Source organism: Dermacentor albipictus, chromosome 8 (genome assembly GCF_038994185.2).
Source record: "Dermacentor albipictus isolate Rhodes 1998 colony chromosome 8, USDA_Dalb.pri_finalv2, whole genome shotgun sequence".
NCBI classification, from domain to species: domain Eukaryota; kingdom Metazoa; phylum Arthropoda; class Arachnida; order Ixodida; family Ixodidae; genus Dermacentor; species Dermacentor albipictus.
Genome location: NC_091828.1, coordinates 119,533,606 through 119,555,000, shown reverse-complemented (window position 1 = coordinate 119,555,000; position 21,395 = coordinate 119,533,606). Strand labels below are relative to the sequence as shown.

General features: G+C 47.6%; 1 protein-coding gene across 1 annotated transcript in view; it reads left to right on the top strand.

Annotated features, from left to right (window-relative positions):
* The first annotated feature begins 2,325 nt into the window (after positions 1-2,325).
* LOC139048561 (uncharacterized) overlaps positions 2,326-21,395 on the top strand; it is a 36,150-nt gene continuing 17,080 nt past the window's right edge. Inside the window, exons 1-7 of the mRNA XM_070522974.1 lie at positions 2,326-2,398; positions 6,156-6,354; positions 8,716-8,737; positions 10,680-10,777; positions 13,453-13,626; positions 15,422-15,644; positions 17,907-18,057. Of these exons, the coding sequence (XP_070379075.1) occupies positions 6,177-6,354; positions 8,716-8,737; positions 10,680-10,777; positions 13,453-13,626; positions 15,422-15,644; positions 17,907-18,057 (846 nt within the window). The 5' untranslated portion in view covers positions 2,326-2,398; positions 6,156-6,176. The remainder of the gene's footprint in view (positions 2,399-6,155; positions 6,355-8,715; positions 8,738-10,679; positions 10,778-13,452; positions 13,627-15,421; positions 15,645-17,906; positions 18,058-21,395) is intronic.

Sequence of the window (21,395 nt, the reverse complement as noted above, 5' to 3'; positions counted from 1 at the left end):
AGGCCTTCGACAGCATCTCCCACCACGCTAGTCTGGAGGGACTGGAAGAGGTGAACTGCGGAACGCGAATTTATAACTACGTGCGCTCGTTCGTCAGCCACCGCACGACCACAATCGGATTAGGCTCCACGAGGTCCGGCACCTTCAACTGTCCCGACAGAGGTACCCCTCAGGGAGCTATACTCTCTCCACAGCTATTCAATGTAGGGATGAGAAAGCTAGCCCTGGAGCTAGATAAACACCCGAATCTCGGTCGTGCGATATATGCCGATGATATCACGTTCTGGGCTCACCATGGGTCCTACGGGGACAAGCAAGAAACCCTTCAAAAGGCCATAGACGCAGTCGTGGAATACGCGAGGGCGGCGGACATGGTATGCGCACCCGAAAAATCGGAATTCATTCGGGTGCGTGCAAAATACGCAAGAAAGAAGGACCGGGTGCCGCTCACTCTGACTCTCGACGGGGCGCCAATTCGTGAAGTGGAGACACTCAGAATATTGGGGATGTGGATACAGCAGAATGCTGGAACATCTCACACCCTACAAAAACTAAAGGCGGTCACAGGAAACGTGGCTAGAATGATAAGGAGAGTGGCAAGAAGCAGAGACGGCCTAACTGAGGGAGAGACCATCAGCCTGGTTCACGCATTCGTAATTATCCGACTCACATACGCCCTTCCGTACCAGGCCTTGACAATCCAACAGATTAAACAGGCAAACGCAATAATAAGAAAAGCCTTCAAAGCCGCCCTTGGTCTTTCCGAATGCGCTAGCACATAGAAATTCGAGGGACTGGGCCTGCACAGTACTTTTGACGAGTACGCAGTCGCGACGTTATATGCCCAGAAAGAACGACTTTGTTCTTCAACTCAGGGCAGGGAAGTATTGGCGAGGTTAGGCTTTCCCCTGAGACCCCAGTATTGCGGTGAGGAAACGGCACAGATAGGCCGCAATGTTCGATCGCACATCGCGGTGGCCCCAATTCCGAAAAACATGCACCCCTAGTACCATCCCGGACGACGCAGAGCAAGGACAAAGACCCTTCACAAACGTTTCGGCATGGAACCGGGGGTGTATTATACGGATGCCAGTCGAGCCAGCTCAGACACTTTCACCATAGCTTCTACATGCAACAACAACATAACAACGGCATCGTTCAAAACCGCCTCGGCATGCGTGGCAGAGGCTGCAGCCATCGCCTTGGCCATTCAGGACGCCGAGCGCCAAACCAATTCGGCTATCATATTATCCGACTCACAAGCGGCTTGCTGCCTGTTTTTACAAGGAACGGCACCCAAATCAATAATCAAAATTTTAGGCACTCAACTAGAGGGGCACCACACTATGTGTCCGGCACACGAGCGACTGGCAGGAAACGCTAGGGCAGACCGTATTGCTCGAGGTTTGAACGTCCGAACAACGGCATGGTCTAGCGACGACCTTCCACCGAATTCTCGTGACATCCTCCTACAGCAAAGGCAGGAGCGGAGACGTTTTGGACATCCTCACTCCGATATAAACAGCCAACAGGAGAGGGACTGGCGTCGTATTCAGACGAATACATACCCCAACCTGCACGACCTACATAGAATACACCCCACGAGGTTCACTGACGAGTGCCCGTGGTGCACAGACACACCCACACTAAAACACATCACATGGGAGTGTCCCAGGAGGCCTCCGCACATAGACAGTCCCATATTACACGAACATCCACTAATGAGGAATAGGCAGTTGGAGGCATGGCTTGCGGACGAGGGTCGGGAGAGCCAGTTGGCTCTTCTGCACCAAGCCCAGCGAGCCACTCGTGCCAGTGGGGCCCTGGAATAGGGGCTCCAACCATCGTGCCTTGTTTTATTTACATTTAATAAAGTTTTACTCTCTCTCTCTCTAGTTCAAGCCAGCTTCGCGTCACCTAGATTACGACATATCGATGGATCTGCGTGTTGGTTTCTTACCAAATATCGAAGCGAAATCAAGACGTACTATATATGTTAATTTCTTCGTTTTCCACATTTTTCCTCTCTATTCATGGTTCATTTCTTTTGTATTTTATGAAAGTGCGATTTTGGTTTTTACTCCTACGTTTTATCGCGCGTTCTTTATTATCTCCATGATCGACAAGATAATTAATTTGCCTGTCAGTCATAATGCGCTATCTTTGCCTTTTCGTGATTATCATCTGGTTCATCGTTGTTTTTTCTTCTCATAGTTCTTGCTGTCATTACGTTTCCTCCTGGGGCCAGAGTCTAAGCCTCTCGGTGGTAGTGGGAACGTGCCACAGATTAAGACCACTATCACCATCACCATTGCCTCGAGACGCGCGGGCTTGGCTCGAGCCAGTTCTGGCTAGTCCTCGAACGTATGGAATTGAATTGAAGCGTCGAATTGAAGCGGTGAGCTGCTCTTTCGTGTCGCATGCCTCGACAGCACTATTTTATTATCTTTGAGCGCGTAAAAAATTGAAGTGCCAAGCTTGTAACTCTGTCCCTGTCCAAGAAAGACTGATATTACAGTTGTGGAAACTGCCTGTACCTGTAAATAAGACAGCTATGAGAGTGTATGGTGATAATGTGAGTGCTTTACGCATGTTTTCTGAAAGCTCTGTTCAGCAGTTCGTCGGGCACTTTGTACACGGCAAAATGGCATGTGGCCGATCGCGTTTCAATGCAAATGTGATTGTTTACTGAATTGACTTGCCTCTACGGCGTCCTCCACATTTCCTGCGCCGTACTGCGGAATGAATGAATGAATGAATGAATGAATGAATCAATCAATCAATCAATCAATCAATCAATCAATCAATCAATCAATCAATCAATCAATCAATCAATCAATCAATCAATCAATCAATCAATCAATCAATCAATCAATCAATCAATCAATCAATCAATGGTGAATAACAACAGCGCTCTTAACCGTCACCGAAATGATTGAATACCAATTCAGGATTGCTCGGACCCATACTTCTTGAACAGCCTATTTGAGAAGCACGGGGACACATAGGGCATATAAACAGTTGATTAGCTCTAGATTAGAATACTCTACAGCTCTCCGGTGGCATGCATGCGTTACCGCGTGCTTTTAGCCATAGTAAAGGAAAGTAGACTGTATCGCAGACAAGTCCCCTTGAGGAAGTGTTCGCTCCGGGCCTCTGCTTTCCATATTTGCTTGCTCTTGATCAAGTGTGCTTTAAATTTACCGATCGCACTAAGTCCCGTTTTGTTGCACTTACCATTGCCGAGCCAATAAGCTTTTCGCATATCATAAAGGGACGGTAAACAGAACCACGAGCTCTGTTTACACTGATAAGACATTCTTTCAAATCTGTACTTTCGTTAATGCTTCGGTAAAATGTTGACTGCTAGAAGAAAATAAGCGGAGGCTAAACTATCACTGTTTCGAAATTTCGCACCGTAATGCTTCCGCCGGCACGTCAGTGCGATGTCACAAATATCGAAGCATTGCTGGTGTTTGCGCCATTTAGGTGCAATAAATGTTCCCGACAATTTCTGGGTTCATTTTTTGACTCCTTCGCAATACATTCCAGTCCGTTTTTGCAGTCCGTTTTTGTAGTCCATTATTATCAATCAACATTTAACCAGGCCCTCAAAGACGCCGTCGAAACCTCCGACTTAATGGCGAGCCGGTGCGAGAACTTCAAGGGAGCATCGTAACATGTATTTTAATGCGATTAGCCTAATTTGCCCGCTACAGGCCTTTTGTATCTATCTATCTATCTATCTATCTATCTATCTATCTATCTATCTATCTATCTATCTATCTATCTATCTATCTATCTATCTATCTATCTATCTATCTATCTATCTATCTATCTATCTATCTATCTATCTATCTATCTATCTATCTATCTATCTATCTATCTATCTATCTATCTATCTATCTATCTATCTATCTATCTATCTATCTATCTATCTATCTATCTATCTATCTATCTATCTATCTATCTATCTATCTATCTATCTATCTATCTATCTATCTATCTATCTATCTATCTATCTATCTATCTATCTATCTATCTATCTATCTATCTATCTAATCTGCTAACGCCAACCTCGTGGCTTAAGTTGTCTATCAGCTCGAGCAACTACGCATGTGATCTTGGCCGTGAGACCGTCGTGGCCATTACATCGTTGTTATTCAGGCTTTGACATCCGATTCTCCATACGCCATCGTCGTCCCGCCATTTTCGTCACGTAGTCGTCAGGCATTAGCGTTCCTGCCGTCGTCGTGAGGCCGTCGTATAGTCGTTCCGTTATCATCCCTCCAGTTTCGTCATTTCACCTTTGTCACACCGTCGCCTTCAGACCATAGTCGTCGCCACACAGTCTTCGTGAAACAACCGTCATCATGTTATCCTCTTTATACATTCGCAGTCGTCCTATTGTACTTCCACCGTTGTCGAGCCATCGTCCGTCATTGCCTCGCCGTCATAGGGTTGTCGTCATGCTGTCGTGGCCGTTCCATCGACGTCATTCTAACTTCGTCATCTCACACTTGTCACGCCGTCGTCACCGCCGTCGTCAGACCATTGTCTCATGCCATCGTCGTCACGCTGTTGTTTTACCATCTTCACTTCAGAAACGTCGTCTCATTGTCGTGATGCCACCGTGTTCGTATACCGTATTCGTCGTTCAATCGACGACATTCTTGATTCGTCATTCGATCGCAATTATGCCACCGTTGTCGTGCAGTCGTCATCATTGAGTCGTCTTCTTAATGCAGTCATATGTACTTCCCATCTGACAACGCTAATCCTCCGCTGGGGTTCTTACGACACAATTTCTGATCCATAACTGTCCCGGTAAGATCATCCTTATACACAGCACAAATGCTACCAACGCTCGAAGACGCATGTATGGGATCCTTGGCATGCTTCTCCCACGAACTTTCTTGAGTCCACTGAGAACCGCGTCACCCGTTTCTTCCGTCGAAGTATTCTCGTCATGATAGCGCGTCCTCCATGAAATCAATCCTTGGTTTGCCTGACCTCGCTTTGCCGCGTAAGAATTCTCGTCTGTCTCTTTAATAAAATTTCTTACACTAATCCCGATCTTAAGGACCAACTTCTATTTCGTCCGTCTTATGCTCGTGTTTCCTCACCCGCTGATCATCAGTCCAAGGTTGGAGTGCCGATTTGACTCTTACCTCAACTGCTTCATGCCGCGCACTAGTACGTGATGGAACCACCTCGCTGAATCCATCGCTGCTATCGCCGACAGTACCAAATTTAGGAAAGTGTGCCACAACCGTGTCACGTCTTCCCACTCCTCTCTGTAATGCCCTTTGGGCCTTCAAAGTATTGACAATAAGTAAAGTAGTGGTCGGGCCACAGTCGAAAGACCATCTTCGTCATCCGGTTGTCCTCATACCGTCCTCGTCACGCCGGAGTTCTCACAGGCTCGTCGTCATCTCGCTGTCCTCATGCCACCATCGTCACGCCGTCGTCCTTATATCATCATCATCATCATCATCATCATCATCATCATCATCATCATCATTCACTATTACATTCTCACTGTCGTCATGCTGTCAACGTCATACCGCTTTTGTCGGTCCATCGACTTCAATCCTTCAACGTCATCCCATCGTCTTGAATGTGTCGTCGTCCAGTCGGCGTCAGGCCATCACGCTTGCGGGCGACATCGGCTATCGAGTGCCATAACAGAGTGAGCCGATACCGGAGACGGTGTATGTCAGGTGTAGCCATAGCACCGGAAATGCAAGAGATATCACCAGAGATCTTTAGTTATCGTGACTTCAGCAAGAGAGAGTGTCGCTACACAGCTTGAATGCTAATCGCATTGCTGTCGACAGTCGTCGTAAGGCGGGTTCTGCCGTCATTTTTTAGTTCCTATGCCCTTTCTTGCTAATTAGGTCCCCGCAGAACTGCGCTAAGACCATACTGCAATTACTGCCCGAGGATGGCCTCGACGCTTATATTAAAACGAAAAGCTAAAGCTTACGGCAGAGATGACAGAAAATAAAAATATCCTTTCTCGGTAAGAGCTCCCTTTTTTGGTATATTAGACGCTATAGAAGGTGAATTCGCTAACTCCGCTCGGCGCAACTCATTTTCAATTTTAGTGTTCCTTTGAACGGTGCGAGCACAAAGTTCATTTCCACTTGCAGGTTGCCAGCTTTATCGCCGCCATGCAGTACGAACAAGCCTTTCCCAACGATTCAGCTGCCTACGACCAGCCGTACGACCCCCCAGATTACGCGCCAACGCCGTATGGCCAGACTCCGTACGGGCAGACTCCGTACGGGCAGACGCCGTACGGCCAAGGTGATTTCAGACAGGCGTGGTCCACCTATCATGTCCCAGTCGGTATGTAAACTGGTACATTATATGACGATGGTTGCTCTGGTAGTTTACTCATAATTATCAGTGTGTAGCACGCGGGGGACGCGCAACAATGTGAAGTAGGACGTCATTTCCGGTCGTAACAGTTTTTTCACATTGTTTCGGATCTTACTGCACCGTTGCATATGTAATACGCTGCGGCGTACTGTAAGATCACGTTGCTTATTGTTGTGCGAAAGATTTGATTTTGAGAGAGATTTCAAGCGTCGTCGCATCATAGAAAGGCGACATCGCGGAGGTCTCTAACCGCGCATACCTCGAATGTCCTACTTGCCAGCAGGTGACGCTGCGAACAGACAATGCAATGTTCCTAGATAAGTCAAGTTTGTCGAAGTATCCGCACAGAGGTCAATGAGGACATGATTGCCGAGGCCTTCGGCCTTAAGGACAATAGTGGAAAGATTACGGTATCTACGGCGGATAAAAGTAAAATACGGCCGCTGGAATATTAGTGGCACAAATGGAGGGAACGCAGACAATAATTTTTAGAGCAATACATTTCTTTAAGATTCCATAGTTTGTTAACACGAACCTCAATTGGCGCCGAAGAGTTGTTAGCGAAACCAGCTTATTGGCATTTACCAGCACCCAGTTTCGAGGGAAAACGTAATATCCATCCATAAGCTAGGATATATGATCTTTCGTGCAAATGAAGTGGTGTGGAGGTGGAGTAGCGTCTCCTTAATTTGTTGCACGTGGATAACATTGTTTTTGTTACAGAAGAATCAGTGATATATTGAGATTCTAGCATCTATATAGAGAAAGCATAACGGATGCTGACGTCATCATGATCATGGTGGTGAATGTAAACTCATAATTGTGGCGGTGATGATGATCATAAAAGACGGTGAGACAGCAGAATATTATTGTCATAAGAATGGTTAGCTTCTTTATCACGGTCATCGTCTGTAGCTAGCTTGTTAACCTTCTGCACTGTGGTGAGGATCGGGATGGTGGTGATTATCTTCGACATATTCTGCTGCTGCTTCATCCCAGCTACTTAGACTTTATAATGCGGGAGAGAATCGTAGTGTTGTACCGCAGCTTTAGAGGTTTCTCACAGTGTCATGAAAGTTCTGTCAACTTTTTTTTGTTGCTAAATATGGCATGAAATTCTACGAAACAGATCGAGTAGTAGTGAGGCAGAGCTGTTGCCAGTAACTAAATGAAGTGTGTCAAAGACTCACTTAAGTCCGACGTCGTTGCTTTTCCCACGTAGGTGCGATGGAGCGATAGCAATATGCGTTTGGACTGGTACGAATGGGCACCAACCCAAAGCAAATGCTTATTTTGATTTGAGTGCCGTCAGTCGATGTCGTATTTGCTCTTGAATCATAAAATTAGCATGCGGCGAATTCTCGAACTAGGTAACTACATGGGAATTGCATACAGGGATCGCTAATCCTTGCCGGTCCATTCGTGCCTGTTGTTCTGCCTTCACGCTGCAAGTAAAGTAGCAATCCAACTGCCCCGTTGTCACGCCTTGCTTAATCCCAAGGAGATATCTCGCCGAGCTCTTTTCCGTAGACGGCTACTTGTATATCGATTAGACGTTTCCTTCTTGAATCTGCCGCTCTGTACTCCATGCGGTACCCTTATTGTTGAGATAAAAACTAGCACGCTGGTATCGCTACAGAATGCGCTGTTAGAAATTAATGCAATGCTCTTGAAGACGATCTCTAGCTTGGCGTGTTATCTACACGTTTCCGTACAGGGTATGTCATTGTGTAACCTATTTCTAACCTCTTTTTAACCTTTTTCAAGCCTATTTATTGGGCTGGTCCCGAAGTTAGGGTTGTCTTAACTTAAGTGGCACTGTGGTCACTGGTTATGTGATGACTATGATGATGATTGAAATCGTAATGATGATGGGGTTTATTGATCATGACGATTGCAATATTGGTGATTTTGGCAATGGTGATTGTGATGGTGATAATGAGGATGATGACAACTGACGACAAGAACTTGGAAGGCGATTCAACCTCTGTTTGACGTCGATCACACATTGTCCCTCTGGCGCGGATCTCAGAATAAACCATAAGGTTCTATACGTCATTCTCACTTTAATTTCGCTCAAGTAGATATTGTAGTTCATCGACTTCAACATGACGTTGAGTCACCGTCCAGCGTTTTTAGCAATGGCAAACAAGCTGCTCAAGCTACTATAGGAGGTCCCGTAGTTAGACACTTAAACGGGACTATTCAGTTTCTAACTACGGGACCTCCTCCTGTGTTTACTTATATTGTAATTATCCCCATTTTTGTCATGAATAAACTGATTCTGATTCTGAACTTCGCTGTCATTTCTGTGCATTTTTCTCGCAGAATCGAAGGAAGCCCAACCGTTGTAAGTACATCAACTTATCGTATACTGCTAAACATACATCCGTCCGATCCATCTTGGCGATGCATCAGAAAGATGGTTGCTCGAAAAGTTGAAACGTGTCAGTACTTCTCGAACACTTTTAGCGTACTCTGTAGGATCTATGGTATAACGTCATCGCCATTGTAATGAAAGTAATTAAGATACTTACCATCATGAATTCCGCAGGGGCTCTTGAATAGCATATGAGGAAAAAATATACTATCAACATGCGCAGGCAAGTCACGAAACCTAACTCACTGAAGACCAGCTAGAAAGAATATCGTCGCTGCTGTGTAACGCTGACGCAAATACCGCTAATTTATGCGTGACAGCTCATTCAGTTCTCATTATTTTTTTTGTTATATGCCTCATAGGCTCCAGGAGTATCGAATGAGGGGGCGTTCAGGTGCAACCGAGCAGATTTTGTAATATGCTGTAAATATAAATAAAATCGTGGAATAGGTAAATATATACCTGTTAAAATAATCCTGATAAAGTTAAATTAAAAGATTTAGAGCAGAAGGAAAGGTTAAATAGCTAACACCATAGTCACATAATTACATAAAAGTGAGTTACGCATGCCAGTAATAGAAACAAACACAAGCCCTCAGTCAAGGAAGAGACTAGGCAAATATTCCCCAGATATCTTTTCTTTACGTAACCTTAAAAGATCATAATTGTGAGTGGTTTTATCATGAGAACCATACGAATGCATAATGACGCTTAGCAGAGGAGATTAGGATTCGATCCCGCGACCTTGTGCTCAGGAGCCTAACACCATAGCCACTGAGCAGCCACGGTGGCTCGGAACTTTTTAGGTTACTCAGTCAGAAAAACATACAACCAAAAACTGCGATGCGCGTCTGCGTGTGTGTGTGTGCGTGCGTGTGCGTGCGTGCGTGTGTGTGTGTGTGTGTGTGTGTGTGTGTGCGTGCATGTGCGTGCGTGTGTGTGTGTGTGTGCATGTGTGTGTGCGTGTGCGTGTGTGTGTGTGCGTGTGCGTGTGTGTGTGTGCGTGTGTGAGCGCAAAGAAACAGTGACAATGAAAAGGACGGGACACCACGGACGCTAACTCACAAGTGGTTCATTGGGTTACCCGAGAAAAGTATTGCAAACAATAGATACACATATTATAGCGCATGCGTTCACGTTCTTCAGTGCAAAAAAAAGAGGATAATTTAAAAAGGTGTGCCTCGCTACCAAATAAGCAGATCGACCTGTCGCTAACGCAATCTGTGGCTCCTTTTCTAATGCGATGAGCTTCCAAAAGTTCACGAGCAATAGTGTGCTCACTTCTGCCTAAAGCTTTAAGCTTACGCAACCATGGTTTTCACTTGAAGGCCAGGCAATGCGCAGGCATATGCATATTGTCTTTATTAATAAGTGACAGTTCTTGCTCCCGCACTATGTCGTTAACGCACCTCCCGGGTTGACCTATATAGGCCTTCCTACACGTAAGCGGTATCACATAGACGACACGGGTGGCGCATTTAACCCTACGCCCTGGTGTGCTTCTTCTGGCAATCAAGCCTTTTTTGTTCGCAAAGAATGCGCGGACGAAAGAAACTGCTGGTACACCGTATACCTTATGGCGACCTTCTTCATGGGCCCCAGACGTACTACCGGCACCTCAGCCCAAAAAAAGATAAGGGCCGAAGTGTAGTCCCTTATGTGCATAGGATGTCCCGCATCATGAAGGTCACAAGTATAGGTACGGCGAACCAGTAGTTACACATCTCTGCCTGCCTGTCACTGTGGCAACCACGTGACCATATTAGTGCGGTAAGAATGTACCTCAAGTTCCACAGCCTTTCATTGTATGCCGCCAGGTCGCACGGCTTCCTTCGCAGACGTCACTTTCCCGGGCCGTACGCGTGCCACCACGGGACCCGCGCCCACTTTGCTTTTCCTTTTCCTGGCGCAGAGGCGGTGGCATGTGGCTGACCACAGCTCTACTCTGCGCCACCATCTTGCTCCTGATCGGCATCACAGTCACCATCCTGGTAGCCACGGCGGGCTTCGGTGAGTGCCATTTCCCCGGCCCGCGAGTTCCTTGAGGCTCCTCGCCGTGCTTTGACGTTGATGCAGGCTACAGACACTCGGAATTCGGACTTTGTCATCTTCCATCTGGCCCGCTCTCTCTTTCTTTCTTTCTCTCTCTGAGAACGGTGACAATTAGAGAGGATGCTTTGGTTTGGTGCCAACTCCGATTTCTCTATTAAAGCATACCTGACACGCAGAAACACTGGTTTCAGAACCGCCGGACCGATACGAATAAAATTTGACGCTTTTTATAGAGAAAGCTGAACTATGTGAGTACGCCAAGGAATGTCGAGGTCGCAGACGTCAGAACGAAAAAACACCAAATGCTGCTGTATGCAGTGTATGGACGCAGCACGGAGTGGTATGAGCACAGCAGTTCAGCCTGGAATGCTACAACGCGTGCACGCGCAATGATTGTGTCAACAGCCGAATCCGGAGCACTGCCCTGACTGCGGCAGACCCGACTGGAAAAGAGAGAGAGAGAAATGAATTGGCGGAGACTTAGCTCGGCTATGCCAGGATATGCGTAGCGAAAGCTAATGCATAGCATGGTTAATCTTGATTGCAAGTCCAGGTTAGTCTGGTTGTCTAGCTATGTTGCGGCGTTTAGCCAGTCGTTCGGCACGCTGTTCGTCGGTTTCCTGGGCGATTCGTTTCCTCTTCATCTCGTTCCGATGTCGATTCCAGGGATCCTTCTGCTTATCAGAATTGTCGCCGTCCATACTGCCGCCTCAACTGTGGTTGCGGCGCACGCGAGCTCTGCTTTTCAATCCTCCGACATGTTATCAGGCATGCGACACAGCTGGCCAAGCGAGCGGAGGCGAGCGCAACGACGAGGAACGCGATGTGACGTCATACCAAACGGCGGCGGAAAGGCGCGGCTATGCGTAACGGCGGAACACCTGTGGCTCGGTGCTACTAGTGGCGCATGCGCAGTAGCGACTACGGGGCAAGAGAGAGAAAGAGAGATATATCCGCGGCGAGGCGCACGTTGTGACGTCAAGTGCCTCCTCGTAGAAGGGCGACGGCGAAATCGCAAGTTCCCCGCCAGTAAAGCTTTCGCTTTGAAAGAAACTGGTGTTTTACGTTCCAAAACTGACTATAATCATTACGATGCAAGCCGTAGTGGTGGGCTATAGGGATTAATTTTGACCACTTGTAGTTTAGCGTGCACATCAATGCGCGGTACACGGGTGTTCTAAAGCGATAGCTTTACTGGCCCCGAACTTGCAATTACGCCGTGGCGGTGCTCCGAGGAGAGACATGACGCCACAACGCAGCGCCTCACCACGGATATTTCTCTCCCTCTCGCTCCCTAATAAATACTTCGCATGGGCCACTAGTAGCACCGAACCACAGGTGTTCCGCCGTTACGCATAGCCGCGCATTTCCGCCGCGCCGCCGTTTGGTATGACGTCGCATCGCGTTCCTCGTCGTTGCGCTCGCCTCCGCTCGCATCGCCAGCTGAGTAGTATGCCTGATAGCATGTCGGAGGACTGAAAAGGAGAGCTCGCGTGCGCCGCAACCACAGTTGAGGCGCCAGTATGGACGGCGACAATCCTGATAAGCAGGAGGAGGCCTGGAATTGCCATCGGAATGAGATGAAGAGGAAACGAATCGCCCAGGAAAGAGACGCACAGCGCGCCGAACGACTGGCTAAATGCCGCAACATAGCTAGACAACCAGAATAACCTGGACTTGCAATCAAGATTAACCAAGGCTTACCATGCTATGCATTAGCTTTCGCTACGTATATCCTGGCATAGCCGAGCTAAGCCACTGCCAATTTTTTTTTGCATTACACCTGCACGGCAATGCGGCTATACCACGGGCGGGACTCGATCGCGCACACTCAGGGTTTAGCAGCGCGACTCCGAAGCCACTAGGCCACCGTGGCGGGTATAACCGACTGAACGGAGCGTCCGCTTTGGTTTCGTCGCTTTTGCAGCCAGACGCACTGCGCGTATCAGCCTCAAACGCGCATGCGCTGTGCGTATGCAGGAGAGCGCGATGGCGCAAGCGCGCTTTGAGGGTCAGCATAATTGCTATCGCGAGAAAGCCACCAAGAAGAAAGAAAAGAGTGCTAGGTGACCCTAAGTCTTTGCGTTAGGCGTATCTTAGTGGCACTCGCACCTTGGAGGTAACTGTTTTCGAATAATTAGCCGGTTAAATATCACGCCACCTTCTTCTGTGTGATGTCATTAGTGAGGTCGTTAGTCCCGCTTTCTACTTCCGTGTTTCTTGGAATTCCGCCAAAGTCTTGCTCACGTGGCGGGTCTCTAAAGCCTACCATTCTGTGCTCTAGTGTGCGGTAATCAGTGATTTGTTTTGTAATTCAAATTATTATAGAAACTTCGGTAACTTATATTATGATACCATATCTATAATTAAACCCAGGAATTTCGTGCAGTACTGAATTTTTTTTCTAGTTTTTTTTTCCTGGTATTTCTTGAATTTCCTCCCTGGTCGTCTCATGAGGCGAACCAGAAGTGCTGCGCAAGAAACAACGAGTGTCACCCGATGCTCGTGCCACTAAAAGAAAACGAAAGCGTTGTCGGCCTATTTTAAAAATACGCCTGTTGCTCCCCCCTCCCCCCCCCCCCCCCCCCCCCCCACCAAAAGAAAGAAAGAACTAGCGCGCGTTGCGCCTGCAGCGCATGTTCCTTCCACAACGGAGACGGATTTCGTGTTCACCGGTGGCTCCCCACCTCCGGGACCGGTGGATCGAGTGGCTATGGCCGAGCTGCCAAAAGCGAGAACAAGGACGCCTCCTGTCACTACGGAGCCTACGGCAAAGCCTCCCATCAAGGAGTTCACACCGAAAATGGGCAAGTCAACCCCTTTGAAAAAATCTGTGAAATCACGTTCAATTCGTTCGCGCTAGGATGTGGCAAAGTGGAAAAAAAATGTTTGTGTTAGAAGTAAGGGAAGCCGGTCACGTGGTGTATATATATATATGTATATAATGCAACTGGTGGTGGTCTGCACAAAGCTTCTCGACGAGGAAGGACGACGTGTGTTGATTGAGCACCTGAGCAACACTTTTTGCGCTGTGATGAACGCGGTTTAAATCGTGGATCCTGGTCGCCAAACAGATGAGACCTAATACTAACGTATTTCTGTTGGATTTACGGCTAAATATCCGCTGAATTTTTCTACTACAAAAAGAAAGGAAGTGAAAAAAGTTAGACAACGCTCCTGGTGGTGGTAAGGCACACAAAAAGATATCCATGAATGAACGAACGGATGCGTCATTCGGAACTATGATGGTGTAAAAAGCCAGGGTGCGCCTCAAATTTTCAAAAATTGTTCAAGGCGCAGTTCTATGCAATTACATTGAGCTATTAAATAGCAAAATTGCTTAGATCAATGTAGCACGTACTGTTAGTGGTTATTGTTCGAGCAGTTCGTGGCTCTTCAGTTCGTATATTTAGAAGCAAACGCGCTTCTTAACTTTTCGTTTTGTCTTGTTTAGCTGTCGAGAAAGAAAAACGCAGACAGCTTTAGTTGCTAAATCTGTGACTCTATATAGCGTGGTCACAATTGATGCGTCAGTTCATTACTCGATTGAGGTAGTTAGTTTTCACTGAAGAAGTGGCACTTTAGTATTGAGTCAGAGAGAGAAAATCAAAAGTCCAGAAAATGCAATGCAACTAGCCAATGGGAAGTGTGAATTTACGTTTATAAGGGGTAGTACTCTCCGGCGATCACTTTCAGAGATAGTTTCACTTTCCAGAAATTTCGCTGCGCGACTATGACTGGACGCGCGAGAATCTGTCAAATTCTCCCATGTCGAAGTTTCGGACCAATCAGAGATTCCGCAGAAGCCCTCTGAACCAATCACAGATGAAAAATGGCGAATTGGACAATACGGCGGAATTCTGACGTCATCCTAAATAGCACACCTGGGCTAGTTGGCGAAATTTTGTGCAAGTGATCACCCGAAAAAGCACCCCCATAACTTCGCTAAACTCTAAAGAGAGAAAATTAAAAGTCCATAGGAGAGAGAGAGAGAGAGAGAGAGAGAAAGAGAGAGAGAACGAATGATAAATGAAAGGCAGGGATAGGTTAACCAAAAAGTCCATAGGAGGGTAAGGAAGCCCATTGTAAGCCGAGAGTTACTGTGCGTGCGTTCCAATCCAGGCCGGCATTGGAGACAGTCCACGTTGCAGGTGATAAGACAACTTCGAGCAGAAATAGTAGAATGCATCTGGAAATGCCTGGAAGACGTGTCTGCGATGTGGCGCCACCTCGCCTTATTTTAGCGCATTCATGTGCGAACCAATGAAAAATACTATGTAGCTTACGTTGGGCCCGTACGAAAGTGTGACAACGTGGCCCTGTGAGCAGCCGTCCGTGCCGTCAAGTTTTCAAGGCTTCTCTCAGCCGCCATCTTGTTTTAGACAGCGAAGTTGCCTGCATCGTTTTTGACTTCGACGCTGTCTTCGCGAAGCTGCCTCTTCTGCCGGCTTCGTCAGAAGTGGAACGATACTTAAGATGGCTGCCACACGCTAAGCTGTCTGTCTAGCCGTCTGCGGCGTGCATTTGAGCGCAGCCTGCATAGACTGCCTAAAATCTGCGTAAACGTTGAAGTTTGCCGTTGCCAACACCTTTCTTGCGCAGTAAAAGACAAGGAGCCCATGGTGTGTACCATGGGCGATAGGCTTATCTCGAAGCTGCAGTTCCCACCCGACAGGCTGTGCGACTTCATCTTCTTCGACTCGCTGTACAAGGGAGGCCGCAACGTGCTGACCGACCCGAGTACCTACAGCAAGAGCCTCAACACCTTCCTCAACGACCACCATGATTACCGACTCACAACCCTCGGTGTCGGCTTCGCGTTCGAGTGAGTGGATGGGGCCATTTTTTACTCGCTCTAAAGAGACACCAAAATCGTAGAATAGTTGTTTCGAGGTGTATTAGTAGATCACGCTTCTGCGATAAAAAAATAAAAGAAAGAAAATGCCAGGAGGCTAGCTAAGCCTGAGAAGACCTGAGATTGAAAGAGCAAGCCCCTTAAACTTCGTAAAGTAGTGACACTCTCCTCCTCCCCCTTCATTCCTCCTCGTTTCTCCTCTCTTTCACGCTCCCTCGTCGACTGTGGCGCCACCTACACTGCTCGAGCGTAGAAACGGCGCCAACATGCGCTGCTCGCCACTTCGTAAACGCTTCTCGTGCAAAAATGGAGCTGATGCACGGTGCGAGGGCCCACGTGATTCTACTAAGCCAATAGCGACGCGGCGTCAGCCTCGGCCAGAGCGCACGAAGAGGAGGCGGCGTTCCTCAAAGCGTGCCGCTACTTTACGAAGTTTAAGGGGCTTTATTGAAAGATGGGTCGCAACGCCACCTTGCGGATCCCTCAGCAGCTCTCCGTGAGGTCGTGGATTTTGACGCCGTCGGACCTGGCCTGAATATTACTTTCCATCCATAAAAATGGTTCACATCGTATTCAAAAGCGAAAGACTTAACTAGACACTATGAAGGACATCTACCGAGGCACTAAGGCCCAAATTCGAACATGTACTGTACTTAGTCGCTTAATGAAGCGCGACAGGAAAACATTATTGTAGAATTCCCTATAAGCGCAATTCTCGGGAGCCACGCCTCTAGACGTCTGGTCGCCACAGATGGCGTGAACTTTTACGTCAACATACGGGTAAACCCTACGCCGATGTAAAATGCACTGGAGGAGACGTAAAAGAAAGGACACATGTTAGTATTACACCTAAACTGACGCGTTGCATTCCATGGGAATGTTATCTATTGTGAGGAGAAATTTAAAAAAGTAAGTAAGTAAGTAAGTGAGTAAGTAAGTAAGTATGTAAGTAAATAAAATCTCTGTGTCAGCCCCGCCCCTTTAGCGGCACCTTAGAGCGAGTCGTAGGCTCCACGGCGGTCCTGTTAGTGCTGACCGCTGTAATCCGCTCTTTGTAGCCAACGACCTCTTCCTGCTTGAGGAGTCTTCTAAGGCCCAAACAATGAAACGTTCCTTTCCTTCGACCACTTCCTAACCTTACGTGAGGCCTCCTTACAGCGAAGGACCGATGGAGGAAGCAAGCGTACTCTGAAAGCTCCCTTCGGCCGTCCTTGCGCAAGGAACAGTTGCCGCACGTCTGCGTTTGAGAGCATATCTTGCGCTGGATAGCTTGCGCTGTAAAACTACAATTCCCGACGGCGACTGGTGAGGAGCCCATTACGAAACTATGCAGCAAGCTCTTTCACCAACACTTTCGACGGAAGAGAATGCGCCCGGGAATACATATACCGAGCGGTTATTTCGCTAAGCTCGTATTCCACAACGTCGCCCTGTGGCGCGTAAGCTTTTAGACGTGAAACGTCTTTCTGTTCCGTCGGCACAGGTGGTCGCCTGCTAAAACCATATGTCACAAAATAATGTCATGCTATTATCGCTAACATCTTTGCAACCGTACTATCCGCGTGCTTTACTTTAGTACCATTGCGTAGAGGAAGATAACACATTACGATACAATGCATGCTTAGAGCGTATAGATGGCGCTGTCGTCGCGCTGTTCGTGACGCAGTCGGTGCTAAACTTACCCTCCTCCTCGGCGCTCAGAGTGGCGTACATCGGCAGCACGTTTGTCGGTGCGAGAGGGAGTGGTCGAATCTGAGAGGGCTCACTGCCGTAGTAGCTATAATTCATCAAACTGAAACCTGTCCTCGCCAAGAGTTATAAGGCTTTCAAGTCTGAAATTAGTTGCAGAAATTTGACGGTCGCTCGGCTATGGCTCTCACGTGTTCAAAACGCAGGCCCCAGACATGGTGAAAATATATTCTGGCAGTGACAAAGACGGACTACGCTTCGCGCGTTCGCCACCTATGACCGCGGCGGGCCCACCGTACGAAAAGGGAGCGAGCACGATTGGAAAGATTAGGCTTCAGGACCTCGACAAACCGTGTCGTCAGTTACGCATCTGAGCCTCGTGAGGCACAAATAAATGACACTTGTGTATTCGGCTACGTCCGTTTGTGTATACCTAGTGCCCATAGCCCCTCCGCAGCACGCAGAGGAGACGTTTCACGTACCCAACTGCAGAAACGTCCCGGATGTAGAGCACCCGATCTTATTTATTTTATTTTTTTGCAGCTACTTGTCGACAGTGGAGGAAGATCTGAAAGCGAGGAGCCCAAGCCCACTAGCACCCTTCTGGAATCGGGGCATTTTCCACACCGGGATCATCGACACTCCCGCGTCGACGGATCGAAGTCGGACGAGAGCGGCCATTGCCACACTGAAGGTACGGTTCCGCATATCGCGATTCCGCTTGTGGGAAACCGAAGAAAGGGCGCTATATGATTATGTGATACGGCAACAGAAGAGTACGACCGTTATATCTGCCGCAGGTGCATCAGCTACGTAAAATTATGCCATGTTTCATACTTAGCTGGCAACACTCCGAAATCGATGCAAGTATAGTCCGGTTTGTAGAAGCCTCACTACGCACATTTCACATTGAAATCGTTTTCGATCTACGGTGCAGTCTGCGGAATACCTGCTTCATAAATTGCAACTAAAGAGTTGCAATATTGCAAATAGTTGCAATAGTTGCTAATAGAAAAAGTTTCGAAGGTCATGCTCTGCCTTACCCGAGACCATGGATGACTTGCTTTTTTCCCCCTAAAAACGTAAAGGAAACGTTTTTGCGCTTGCCGCTACATCGCTTTCACTCGAGTTTTTAAAGATTGCGATCTTCGATTAAAATACCTCGCATGGTTACTTCGAGATTGTCAAGGAGAAAATGCGAATTTACTGTCGTGCAAGTCTCTCGCCATAACGTCAAAATCATGGCGGCTATGATGTCGCCTGGCCACTTCCCCGCGTCTGTTGCACGGGAAAGCGTGTCCTGCCAGGTGTGTCCATTCCTCGTCGAGGTGTTCGATGCGGACATCAAGAAGGGCTGAGAAACGACAAAGTCGCATTTTCTCCCTGACAAATGAGGCAACTACAGTGCCAAGTGTCAGAAGTGCCATCTTCGTGTGAAATGCCAGTAAAGCAAAAATGAGTGGATTGCCAAAATAGAACAGAAAGGAAAGGATTTTCGATCGCAATCGAGCACATTCTCAGTAAAAATTTTCGATCCCACTCGGGCTCAATGCGGTTGCAAACTCAGTGCGTGGTTGCGTGTTACGACTGGTCGGTGTGGTGGGACAATCTGTGCTACAAGGTGTTGTCTTAGTGCGAAAGTGTATCAATTGCAAAGCAGTGGTGAGCACAAAGTGCTTCTTGAAGGCTTTTAAGGAAAGAACGCAGGTCACTGCATGCTGAGAAACTAAGAGTAGCTTCGTACTATTTTTAACCAACCGGATAACTAACTATGTGTAATGGCGTATTGAACGGCCTGGCCCGCAATATGCGATCTTCGTGTGAAATGCCAGTAAATCAAAAACGAGTTGAGTGCTAAATTAGAAAAGAAAGGAAAGGATTTTCGATCGCAGTCGAGCACATTCTCAATCAAAGTTTTAGATCCCACTCGGGCTCGATGCGGTTGCAAACTCAGTGTGTGGCTGCGTGTTACGATTGGTCAGTGTGGTGGGACAGTTCGTCTCGCGCCGTCAAAGTCGTGACGGAAGCCCCAACGTTTCAATTACGTCGAGCAGCCCGCAAGCGTTGAAAGACGTCTAGAAGACGTCTTTGCGCACAGATGCTCGCCTCTTTACCCTAGGCGCGCGCGACACCAAGATGTCTGCGAGACGTCATGGGAAGACATCAGCGGGAGGGACGGTTAAGCTTCGTGCGTGCATTCCCACCCATTCCTCCTCGGCGTGGTAGACGCCGGAGGCGTCTGTGTGTGCGTGGGTGCGGGTCAGTGCCTTTCCCTCTGCTGCGCCAGAGGCGATTGGAAAATCCGTTGATCTTACTTCCACCAAGTTCTATATGCCGAGCTGGGGCAGCAAGCGCGGAGAACGTCCGCCCCATCCTCCTCGTCTGGGCGAGGGCGTTTCGAAGAGGCTATGAAAGACGCCCCCGCCAAGCGGACTGAAGTCCGCTTGGCGACTTGAGTCTTGAGACTTGAGACTTGAGTCTTGAGCTTGTGCACTCAAGACTCAAGTCTTGAGCGCAGAAGCTAGAGCGTTTGTGCCGCTCGCTGCCACGAAGCTTGTAGACCTGACCGCTCCGTAGTGATGTAATTGAACGTCTTTTGTTGATCGTTACGTCGCTGCCGTGTCTTCTACCTGGCATCTTCGGCACTCGTGAGTCGCTGCAAAATGGAGTCAGCGGCACGATGGTATCAACAGGCTGCCCGTCTTGAATGTGGGGCTAAGGTAGAAGTGCAGGGCACCGTAAAATTAGAGTTGTGCATTTTGCCCTTTTCATCATCAAATAACGACTTCGTGCTCGCTGTTGTTCTGTTCTGGCTCAAATTTCACAGCAAGATCCAATTTTATGGTCCAGATTCTTCAGCATAGTAGCAGTCGCTATTACGCGTCTGCTTTGTCAAAGAAAGAACAATCCGCCTCCATTCCATCGAAATTGCGTGTACAAGGAAGCTGTTGCCGACGTTAGACAACGTTAGAGAAGCACCACCACCACAAGTGATGCACTTCACGCGTGCACGCACGTGGGCAGAAGTGCAGCATAGATCATTCTTCTAGGCCTTCCGCCAGGCGCAAGTGCCTCATTGAACTAATTGAATTTCTGAAAGTAAATTGCGTCAGAAAGTTCGCACAGTACGACTTACACGCGAGCTGTAGACATGATAGATTCGGACTGCAATTCGAACATACGAGAAAAGATTATTTTGTTACGCAGAAACACAAAGACACTGCCGTTTGAGGTGTGTCAGAAACACAAAGACACTGCCGTTTGAGGTGTGTACGAACGGCCGCGGTCGTAAGGTGGCGGCACTTCTGTTGGTTGAGCACGAACCTACGAAAGATCGCGAACAGGTGGAGGCTAACAGCTTCGCAGTAAAATTTCACTTTGGCTTTGTCTGCGCCCTTCGGGACGTTCACTTCCCATGCGGTAAGCAGTGGATGCCAGTCTCGAAGGCGACGCTCTGGCGTGCAGCGAACGACAGGAATGACCACGTGACGTCACAGTCGTCTTTCTTGGCAGATTATTTAGGACCACTACCTTAGACGTAGAGATCATTTCATTTCTTTCTTGAAAACCTGGCAAGTAACAGTGCCAGCTGTTATATCGAGATCTAACAAGTAAAGTGCGATTGTGCTAGGAAATTTGATCAAGAACAAAGCAAAAGTAAAGGATATATAATTATTATTAACCGAATAATATCAAGGGACAAAAGCAGTCAGTGTGCATGCTCTGGAGTACATTAGAGATCATTTCATTTCTTTCTTGAAAACCTGGCAAGTAACAGTGCCAGCTGTTATATCGAGATCTAACAAGTAAAGTGCGATTGTGCTAGGAAATTTGATCAAGAACAAAGCAAAAGTAAAGGATATATAATTATTATTAACCGAATAATATCAAGGGACAAAAGCAGTCAGTGTGCATGCTCTGGAGTACATTAGAGATCATTTCATTTCTTTCTTGAAAACCTGGCAAGTAACAGTGCCAGCTGTTATATCGAGATCTAACAAGTAAAGTGCGATTGTGCTAGGAAATTTGATC